Source organism: Leiobunum rupestre, chromosome 7 (genome assembly GCF_980474605.1).
Source record: "Leiobunum rupestre chromosome 7, qqLeiRupe1.1.hap1, whole genome shotgun sequence".
In the NCBI taxonomy this organism is placed as follows: Eukaryota; Metazoa; Arthropoda; class Arachnida; order Opiliones; family Sclerosomatidae; genus Leiobunum; species Leiobunum rupestre.
Genome location: NC_143390.1, coordinates 8,419,278 through 8,430,517, shown reverse-complemented (window position 1 = coordinate 8,430,517; position 11,240 = coordinate 8,419,278). Strand labels below are relative to the sequence as shown.

Sequence of the window (11,240 nt, the reverse complement as noted above, 5' to 3'; positions counted from 1 at the left end):
TAAGGCAGACACTTTTAATTTTTCCTCAATCCTCATCACAGGAATCCATAACGCTACTTGGAATGAATACCGATTTGATTCCCCGCCGTTGTGACGGAACATAACAGGCGGAGTTTATATGCCGCAAGGCATTTCACGTCATCGAATTTTACGTCGTTTAAGGCGGTATAAGCGTTTTTGGCCCCACCCAGAATGTTCCGCCACAAAATACCATAGGGGATATATTCATTCCAAGTAGCGTTATGGATTCCTGCTCATCGTTATTGGTAAATTTGACTTAACAAATAATGATGCTTGCATTTTAAAACAATTTTTACATCGTTTGCTTAATATTTGATAACTATATTTGAAAAAAAAAACTTTCTGATGACCTTGGAGAAGCTAGACTCTTTTCGGTGGCGAATACATTTTATTATTTAAAGACGTTTAATGGTGGATCACCGAATTCGACATTTCACCGCTTGGAGCGCTATTGATTTAGGGTAAGATGTTTAATCTTTTTACAGAAAGTACCATACAAGTCAGTTATAAAATTGATTGCTTCTCCTCTGGATTCTCAGTAGAGGCAATTGTATTCTTAAATTTCTGTTTCCTTTTATGGTGGGTCTTAGATTTCAAATGAACTAAAATATTAAATAAAAAAGTTAGTTAAAAAAAATATAACAATTATTAAATGTATATTACTATTCCAGATGTTAGTTCCAACAATTATTTTACTGCATATAGGACAAAAAAATGTTTCCAGGCGGTTTTCAACTATTTCTTGAACAGGTAAAGGCTTTTGTTCAGGTTTTAAATTCTAGATAAAAGCAAAAAATTGCTATAATAAATTTTAAATTTATTTTAGACGTTCTTATAACTAACTTTCAAAAACGCCTCTACAATTTGACAGGCAATGTCTTTACAATTTTCATCCCATTTTTCAACATCCGTGGAATCTACTGAGTAGACTGGTGGAATTTCTCGAGATGCTCCTTTCAAATATAAAAAGAAAAGCTTAACTAATATCTAAGCCATTAAAATGAAACATGCACTGTTGCAGGTTTGTGGAACATTTCCTACAATAATTTAGTATTAAATCACGAATGGTTGTACCATATCATGTCCCAAAATTTGACAAGTAATACACCCTGTAAGATGTATTATTTAACAATAGGCCTTTATATAAAGTAACATTGGCCTTATTGATTTGATGTTGCTACTGTGTCACGGGTGACATATCGAAGACATTTTACTTTGAAAAGCCCTGGACATAAGAGTAAATTCGACGAGGCACTCAGTTTTTAAGCATAAACTGAACTGAACTTCAACATATTTCGTGACAAATTAGCTACACAAAAACAAGTCCAGCAAGTGTAGCTTATTTTATAGAAAGGCCTATTAAACTGTGTATGATAGAACCATATTTTATCATTTTATGTAATCGTTTAGAACAGTGGCATAGACAAGGGGAGGGTTTCCGTGTCAAAACCCCCTTTGGGTGTATCTTTGGCTGTACTAAAATTTCACCCCGTTCTTGACTGCTCTTGGGTATTTTGCATAGTTTAAACCCCTCGATTGAAGGATTTCTGGCTACGCCACGGTTTTAGAAAGTTAGTATTTGATGCTATTGCAGGAACCTATGAGGTTACATGTTTCCAGTAAATAAGAATAGAAAGAAAAATTTTATACTTTTCTTGCCAGATATATATATTATATACTATTGATTAAACTAAACATGCTAAAATTACTTTTCAAAAATCTATTTTCAATCCATCGGTTCTGTTTCTTGGCATAATGCCTCGTAACCCGTTTCATATCTTCTACACCTAAAAATAATAAAAATAAAAATCATGTATAATTATTTCGGCATTAATACTTAACAATACTGAAAAAGCTTCTGTCCATTTTCTGATTTCCTTTCGCACTCTGATAAAAGTAAGTACTTATGAAATTCTTTAAATCCTATTGATTGAAATATTCCCCGGGTATAATCAGCCTCACTGTTAATTTATAAAATGAAATTAAAACTCTTTCTTTGCACAAATTTCATTAATATGATTAAAAGTTAAGCTATTTTACCTATTATCTTTAAGTCTATGCTTGTTATATTCCTGATGAAAACTGGACATTTCATCGATAAGACCATTTTGAATCATGATATCAACACGATCATTAACTCTTTGGTCCAAAACTAAGACAAAAATTAATTCTTGTTTTAGTTACAGGTTAAATAATTTTTTTTAAATTTAGCTTATTCTTAAAATTTTAACCATTAGTTTCACACTGAACCCATAAAATAAGTGAATTAGGAATCCGTAATGGCCCACTAATAGACTGACGCCCATTTTTAGCATGTTGTTCTTTAAGGTGCTCAGAGTGCAACTTTCCTGTTTGTTGAAATACTTGAAGACTTCTAATATTTAAAGTAAGCGTTAATAATGTTATAATGACAAAAGTACACATATTCAGTACCTAATGACTTTCCTTCTGTCATTTGGATGTAAACTTTTAGCACGTTCCAAATCAATTTTTGTTAAAAGCTTATGGAGCTCATCATTAGAGATATCATCCAAAGCCGATGGATCAATCTGGGTATCAAATAATGATTCTATGGTTGGCTTTGAAGATTGTTTGACTAACACTTCGGAATTCAATATTAAATTGTCATTCTTTAGATAAGAGAAAGAAAAAATCTTAAGCTTGTAATTTTTTTTTTAAACTTAAGATTTTACTTCTTTAAGGGGAGTGACAAGAAAGTCCCATAACAAAGCCTCTATGTAGTAATTTGTTCCACCAACAATAATAGGTAATTTCTTAGTTTTCAGGATATCTTCAATCTTTAAAAATATAAGGGATAAGTTTTGTTTTTTTTTCTCGACGCATATGAGATGTACAATTACTATGGGTGAAGCATGATTTCTAAAGTCAACAACAGTATAATTATCTAGTGGGTTGCAAAAATCCAATAAGTGATGTGGAATTCCATCTTGTTCTTCACCAAGGGCTTTATTTGTAACTATGTCCAGGCCCTTGTAAACCTATAAAAAACGTGTTATATAGACTAACAACTAGAATCCATAAATATACATTTATTTGAAATTTAAAACACACTTGCATGGAATCCGCACTAATTATTTCACCATTAAATTTTTTGGCCACGTCAACTGCTAATTTAGATTTCCCACATCCAGTTGCTCCAACGACAAAAACAATTGGCAAACTGGTCATCACGTTTCTAAATAGATTGACAGATTTCATATGATCTTTGCAAATTAGATTTGTCCATGTATTTCAGTCTCCCAAGCGACGGCTTTGAAAGATTGGGAAAGTTGAAGCAGAGTAGCAGACCGGTGCCTCAAAGCAGACGCTACTTTAGCAGGGTTGCCATACGATTTTGGTCTATCTATTAATTGGCATCGAAAATAATTTATGGCAAGTTTTCTTCATAGAAATCTTATACTCCTACCTAGAATGCTCCCGTCTACGAGAGAACCTGACGCCAAGTCATTTTGTAGCAACGACTAATGATTATATAGTCTTTGCTTAAGCTTCAGCCAATCAGCGGCCATTCATTGACTACGGCCAGCCGCTAGCGCCATAAGTTCCATAACATGGCGGTTAAAAATAGTAGAAGCTCAGACGATTTTTACAGGATCCATCCGATCCAAGCTCGCAGAATTCCCATAGGTTTTTGCTGGAATTTTTAACATGAACCACTTCAACGTTTTTGGATTTTTATTTAATAATAGTGTTAAGATTTTTTGAACTTTTAGTTTTGTTTTCATATTTACTTATTATAAGGAATATTTAAATGCCATTGTGAGGAAGATAAATAAGATTTCGTTTAGGTTCGCTTTGAAAATATTTCAGCCTAAGCCTGACATAGGCCCGACTTTTAAACTAAATCTGGCTGGCGCGGGACCAATTTCGTTCTATAAGGAGGCTTTATAAACTTTATCGTTCTATCGTGGCGGCATCTGTCTCTAGTGGTGGCAACTATATGGCAATTGAATTTTTTGGTGAATCTGATGCGAAATTGAAATGTATGATTTCTCGTAACAAACAAACCTTTGAAGTTGTTTAAAAATTATTTTATTCTGTCAACACGATCCTTTTTAACTCAAGTTACGGTGAGTTAGCTAATAACATGAATATATCTAGCTATGAATATCCAACCCTACGATATAGCCCTTCTATCATGTCGATTTGATTTGGGTGGCAACTTTCGAGACCGGTGAGGCGTTTTCAGCCAATCAGGAGACTGAAGGAAATGACGGCCTGCTCCTCACTCGGTCGGAGCAGATGTGATTGATCACGTGACTAGATAAGCCCAACCCAAATTTGAGCGGGAGGTTAGAGAGGCTAATGCTATTGTATATTCATAGCTAGATATATTCATGCTAATAATTATTTTTTTTAGCCATATTACTTTACAAAATATAGATGGCGCTACCGCCTAATCGAAATTGTAATGCTAGCAGTATTATTCCCAATTCAATGTATCAGGCAATGTCAATGGCAGTTTTGGGAGAAGCAGTGACTGAAGGTATTTAAAGGTTATTTCACATTTAAAGTAAGTAATATTATATTTGTAGAAACTTAGATAAACAAAAACTTTATGAAAGAGTAATTACATCCCACTAAAAATACATTACACTAAAGAATGACACTTATGAAGAATTGACGACAGTCATTGAATTAAACAGATAATTGTCTTATTTTCAAAACTTTACCTTCTATTTAATAATATGCTTTTTCTCTGAGAAGCTTAGCCAAGGTAGATGTCTCGCACTCTGCTTAAATTCAACATTCCACTGTTAAACAACATAAGAGATAGTACTCAACGAAGACCGATATTTACAATGTTAAATTGTGTTTTTAAAAGAACGGATATTGCAGTAATTATAGTCCTGATTTGTTGTTCCACTAGGCTCACTGAACCATGCACTGAACTTCCTGAAGTAACTTTTACCAAATCATCAATTTGAAAGCCCGCCGTTGGGCGTTGGTTAACATTTTAAATTGCTCCGAGGCTTAAGGAAACCCAAACTGTTACCTGTACAATGACACATTACCGTGGAAATGAAACCACGAGGAGCCATAACAACAAACAACGCAATAGTTATCCAAAACGTTTGCATATAAGAGAAAAATTATCACGAGTAAAGAAACAGTCTACCATGTTTAAAAACTACATTAAACTCGATCACGGAATCCTGCACGCGCTCACGAAAATTCACGTAAAGCTTTTCTTCCGCGCCAGTGACGTCATTGGGTTCCAGTAACTCGAGCAGACGGGCGAGAAAGATGGCTTATATTTATTTTAGAGCTGTCTGTCTTTAGAGATTTTATAGACCCATAATATAAATGGGTTATTTCAAAAGTGACATAAGACCCAAAAGTGTGTCAACTCTACCTTTGCGCCCGTTAAAATATTTACTGAGAGCTAGAATCACAATAGACTACATAACCTACTAGATGGAATAGTACTAGCAACGGTATATTTAGTCTATTTATTTATTCTCCCGTAGACATACGTTCTAAAACGCCTCACTCGGCGGCGCTGAAGTGGAGGAAATTTCAAATTTTGATGACGTATTTTCAACCCCCACTTCCACTCCCTCTTTTTACTTCGCGACAAGCTCTCATTAAACATTATACCGTACTGACACACTTTTGGGTCTTATGTCGCTTTTGGTTATTTCAATATTACATATTTTTAAACTTTAATTAATAAAATATGAGAGATATATTTTTTAAACAAAATAATATAGATAACTTTTATCTATTAATTAATTTTCTTAGGTGATGTAGTTTATGTAAAATATAAACATGAATCTGGGCACAATATAGTTTTAATGTCAAGTTTTATTGATACTTAGAAAAAGTAACAAACATTTCAAAAGTCAGATCTTTGAGATCATTATAAGAAAAATATAACATTTTAAATCCGAACTCTTTGCACAATTATAAATTCCTGTGTTATAATAACAAGAGAAATGAAGTTAATTATTAAAAATTTTACCATTAGTTTTGTTTTTGATATCACAATATCAAATTATACATTATGATAGATATGGTTAGAAAAAATAAAGTCAGAGCTGAACAAGATTAACCTTAAAATGCAAGAATTGGTTCCTGCCATTTTAAAGTAGATTATTTTATTTCAGATTTAAAATCCGAACTGTTAAATTTAAAACCAAAAATGTTCAAAAAAAGTTCAATTCCAGCTCTAATGCAATCAAATCATAATCTGTGATAAAAACCCAAATATTTTGACACCAATCAAATCTAATCATAAGACTCATAGATCGCTTTCCACAGGAAACTTATGGTATGTCCTTGCTTTGGTTTTCTGGACGTTGTTTATAAATCCGGAAACTGCATATGTGTAACCTGGCATTTTGGAGAACTATAACAAAAATATTTAATTCCAAATATAGAGCAATATATAAAAAAATTGGTTTTGTACTTACCGCGGCATGGGTTTATCATAGTTTTATACATAGAAATCTCATAGGTAACTAGAATGCGGATGTGTAACTGGCAAATGGGCCAAACGCCGTGGCAGACGATAGCCAGATCTCAGCCAATCAGAGCTCAAAGAGTGGTTCTGCCAAGAATTTAATGTCACCAGAGAGAATGACGTCACCTATCTCTCGCTATAGTAGCGGATCCAAGGAGGATTATTATCCTCCTTGGCGGAACTACTCTACGGCCTCTCATTGGCTGAAGGTTCAAGGCGAACTGGCGTCAAGCTCGGCCGTAGGCGGCAGTATTCTAGTTACCTATGAGATTTCTATGGTTTTATAGGTTTATTTTGCCGTACAGAGGTACACCCTTTTGAAACAGGGCGGCTCCTAGAAGGAGTGCAGCACAGTATACAAAAAATAACAAGTTGGCAAGCCAAAATATACCTCTCCTCGGAAGAATTGTCCCTAGTGGTATTAATTTCTCGAGATAACCCTTAAAGATATATCTCCGCAATTTAGAGTTATTTGTTAAAAATATTAACCCATTTCTATCCCGCCCGGTATAAAATTTTTATTATAATTAAAATAATTGAGACGAAACGACCAATTTTAATTTATTCAGAATATCATAAGTTAAGTAGTTACAACAGTAAGTTAGACGTACTATAACAATGCACAATTGAATTAAACCCTTTTACAGAACAAGTTTATCAGTTAAATATAATACGAAGCAAATTTTAATGAAATAAATATCTACAGAGGCTTTTTGGAATTACTCGCTTACGAAATACTTGCCGCATCTTTAACGCTCATTTTATTTCAACACTCGCCCTTGATGAAGATACCGTAGATATCTGGTAGTGGACGACTCGTTCACTTCCTGTTGACGTTGTGACGCATACCACATGAAAAAGACCAATGCCGTCCAATTTCCAATATCATATAATGACTCGCACACCCAAGAAATCATTGACTGCGTTAGAAATCGTAGATATCCAAATATCCACACCAAATGTATTTACAAGAAGCAAAAACCATACCATCAACAAAGCACAGAGAGCCACTTGACTAACCGCCAGCTTTTAAAGCAATTAACGTTAAATTATCTCCTTTGAATTAACAGAACTATATATAGGTCGTTAAGAAAGTGGACCACCCACAGGGTCTACCCTTTAACCCTCTAATCTCGGCTGACTGCGCTAAAACAAGATTTAACCTTTAAAAAATACCAGATTAGGCCTTCATAAATTCATTAATAAAAAAAGACTTTATTACCTATTATGCTTACGATGCCTGTCTTAATTTCAGTGAATCTAAGCAGCTATCGGTGGTTCTGTGGTAGAGCGCTCGACTGCCAAGCCGAATGGTCTGGGTCTATCCCCTCGGAGAGGTAAAAATGAGAGAACAAAAATACAATTATTACAGGAATGCAAAAATAAAAGAGAATAAGAGATCGGGGTCTCAGAAAACATTCAAATATGAGATAAGCGATTTTAACTTGAGTTAGTTTCCAAATTGGCTATACGCCAGAGGGCTAATTTTCTATTCCACGTAAAGAGGATATGTTTGATCATGCCAGGTTCCCAGCGGCTGCCATCAACCAGGCCCAGCAGCACTGCGATGGGCTCACCCCAATGTTCCCCTCTCCAGTCATTAATTGCAATGTCATCATGGGCTAGTGTCGGGCATTCTAGTAGAACGTGTTCTAATGTTTCATTAGGCCAGCCACACAGCTTACATTGCGGCGAATAGTCAAAGGTTGCCGACTGTCGCTCCCCAGTCATGATAGATCCCGTCCGGGCTTGGAATAATAGGCCAGCTCCTACAGTACCATCATAGCACCATTCTTTAGCTGGGCATTTCTTTTCTTGGTATGTAATTAGGCTCTTCTTTTTTCGCACATCGGTAGCCCAAGTCAGTTTTTCAGATTCATTTATCTCTCGCGAAACAGTGCTTTCCCAGGCCTTGTAAGTGGTAGCTGCGCCCCTTTGTGTACCGACACTGTACTTTATGTCAAGCTGAGTGACTCTATCTTTCCATGACGTATTATATCCATTGACTCGGATAAAGAGGAATAACCTTTTGGCGATCCTATCTGGGTGTAGGAATTTCAGACGGCCCAAGTACTTAATTATACTCCTAGCCTCTCGCGTACTCATTCGGGACCAACCCATTTCCCCTTGAACAGCAACATCTGCAGCAAATGAGCCAGAAATTAAGGCGAATTTTCCCATATCCCTTTGGCTTCGCTCCAGCACTGTGAGGGTGGAAGTTGAGTAGCAGAGAACTTCATTAGCATAAGTCAGTCCAGGGACTGCCACTGATTTCCATAAGGTTCTGCCAACCGAATATTGATTATAAGATTCTGGACTCCCCATCTCAATTTATTGCATTTGGCTTTGACTGATGCCTCCATCCGGTCAAGGAAGTTACCCTTAGAATTTATCTTGACTCCTAAATAAGTATACTCCAATACGGCTTCCACCGATTCATTCTGTAACGTATATGGTGTTGAAACCTGACGTCCAAAGGACATGGACTGAGATTTTTCCATGCTGAAGGATAAACCCATTCGCCTAGCGAAATTCGAGCAGATGTCCAATTGTTTCTGCATATTCTCCCTTGAGTTGGAGAACAAGACTATATCATCGGCGTACAAGAGACATTCTAGTCTGAAGGTTTCTGAGGGGGGAAATGTATTGCCACTTAGTATAGCCCCAGTACCAGAGTTTTCCAGTTCAACTGCCAGGTTATTGATATATGCCACAAATAGCAATGGAGAGAGAGGGCACCCCTGTCTTAACCCTAGCCTGCTAGACACTGCTTCTGTTTTGACATCTCCCAAAGAATAGGTATATGCACATTCTTCGTAGAGGGCGGTGACTTCATCAAGTAGTGGATATGGTATTCCTAAGTCAACCAAACGTGTCCAAAGTTTCTGTCGATCTACGCTGTCATAAGCCTTCTTAATATCGAGAAAAACAATTTCTAAGGGCTGGCGTTCTCGTTTTGAAAGCTCAATCAACTGAGTTATCACGAAGAGGTGGTCAGCAATGCGTCTATCTCTCCGGAAACCGCCCTGTGATTCACTTATCAGGTAGTTACCCTTCAGGAAGTCACTGATGCGTCCCTTGAGGAGCATTGCGTATACTTTATACAGGATAGAAGTAATTGCTATAGGGCGATACGAATTCAGATCCAATTCATCTTTGCCTTTACCCTTAAATACCAGAGTGACACTCGCGATATGCCATTCTTCCGGCACAGCTTTGTCCGACTGAATCTGATTTAGTATGGTACAGAGAGTTGCCCTAGCTGATGGGCCTAAATATTTTAGACATTCAGCATATAAACCATCCGGACCAGCTGCCTTTCCACAGTGCAACCGTCGTAGGACGGCATCCAATTCTGACTGACTGAAAGGGTCGCAGATTCCCTGTCGTGGAAGGTGATTAGTAGTATCTTGAGAGTCGAACGAGGTGGGTGTAGAGGGTAGTTCATCCAAAGTCTTCGTACCCTCCAGAAGTTCAGTTTCTAAGCTTTGAACATATTCCACAATCCGAACCGCTATTTCTTTCGGACTCCTTATCAAGTCCCCACTCCGTGACCGGATAGTTTTAGTCGTACTTATCAAATCTTTAGAACCCTTTCTCAACTTTTTAATGTACCGCCAGAACTTTCGTCCTTTAGCCTTGCTCGCCTGCTCTATATCCTTTTCCATTTTGGAGTTTACCAGTCTAATTTTGGTTTGTATTAACTGCTTAGCTTGCGATTTAGCTTTCTGGACTGCGAGCCATAGTTCTCTTGTGATCTCCGTGGCTGCTCCCCCTGAGAGTGCCTTTCTATGGGCTTGGGTAGCAAGCTTCCTTTTCTTTATGGCGTTGAGGACTTCAGAATCCCACCAGCTCTTTGGACTGTGACCATTAATTCTCTTGCCATAGAACTTTCAATGAAGGCGACCTTCATTGAAAGTTCTATGGCTTCAACAAAACTCTCATAACTATTGAGACCCATCTGTGCTCGAGCTTCCATTTCATTCTTGAAAGGACCCAAAGCTATCTCATCCTGGAAATCCCAGAAAAGACCAATTATGGGCCAATTATCCCATGGCCGCCGCGACGGGAAGAGAGAAAGTCAGAAAACACGGAGTGGGGCTCATTTCGCGGTTTCTCTTTACGCGGAACATCTTGGCTGGAACCCAATGACGTCAAAATGAGGGGGGGGGCGCTGTCTCTACCCACCATACCGAAACCTGTGGATTTACGTTTTGAAAACCGGCTCCATCAGCCAACCTCTTAGAGCCTTATGCACGATTTAGGAACCTTGGAGTAGTTCCTCCTTTTCCCGACGTCGGGAAAGCATATTTTTCCAGCCCTATTTTCCGCTCTCGCGCGGGAAACTAGTTTAACCCTTCAAGGACAGCCGGGAGTAGTGGCTCACTCCTGTAATCCCAGGCGTCCGGGAGGCAGAGTTTGTGGATGGCCGTGTGAGGACGACCACCAATCCCCCAACGGGTGGTCGGAATACTTCCGCCACGGGTGTCCCCACCCCTGTTCCCACGTATCCCCCCGTTGGCGAGGCCGTTACACATATCTCGCCCTGATTAATCAGATGGTGTCTTCGCCGGGCTCGCGGTCTTCTCAGACTCAAATCAGCCCTTTCTTCTTTGAATAAAAAAAAAAACCCTTCAAGGACAGAAGTCACAGAATGCAGTTTCTGTGGTACTCCAAGTCCAAACAAAGGAAATAGAGAGGAATAAAGATTTCATGATTTTATCTCGTTAGG

At 37.7% G+C, this 11,240-nt stretch overlaps 1 protein-coding gene across 2 annotated transcripts; it reads right to left on the bottom strand.

Annotated features, from left to right (window-relative positions):
• Window positions 1–476: 476 nt before the first annotated feature.
• Window positions 477–3,325, bottom strand: LOC149934338 (tRNA dimethylallyltransferase). Of its 2 annotated transcripts, none has more exons than XM_090181211.1 (11): window positions 3,094–3,325; window positions 2,877–3,020; window positions 2,715–2,819; window positions 2,455–2,651; window positions 2,253–2,395; window positions 2,062–2,173; window positions 1,864–1,982; window positions 1,731–1,808; window positions 865–974; window positions 685–799; window positions 477–623 (listed from the first exon to the last, which is right to left on the bottom strand). In XM_090181211.1, the coding sequence occupies exons 1-11, from the start codon at window positions 3,238–3,240 to the stop codon at window positions 526–528; spliced, it is 1,368 nt and encodes a 455-aa protein (XP_090037337.1). In that variant the 5' UTR covers window positions 3,241–3,325; the 3' UTR covers window positions 477–525. The 2 variants fall into 2 exon arrangements, with proteins under 2 accessions (XP_090037337.1, XP_090037338.1); XM_090181212.1 differs by having other exon boundaries at window positions 2,883–3,020; window positions 3,094–3,324.
• Window positions 3,326–11,240: the final 7,915 nt, after the last annotated feature.

Excerpts from the sequence above, each read along its gene's own strand:
- LOC149934338 (XM_090181211.1), bottom strand. The coding sequence starts at position 3,240 with ATGAAATCTGTCAATCTATTTAGAAACGTGATGACCAGTTTGCCAATT. Across the intron at positions 2,396-2,454 it reads GACAGAAGGAAAGTCATTAG|AAGTCTTCAAGTATTTCAAC; the intron begins GTACTGAATATG and ends TTTAAATATTAG. Across the intron at positions 1,983-2,061 it reads CATAGACTTAAAGATAATAG|TGAGGCTGATTATACCCGGG; the intron begins GTAAAATAGCTT and ends ATAAATTAACAG.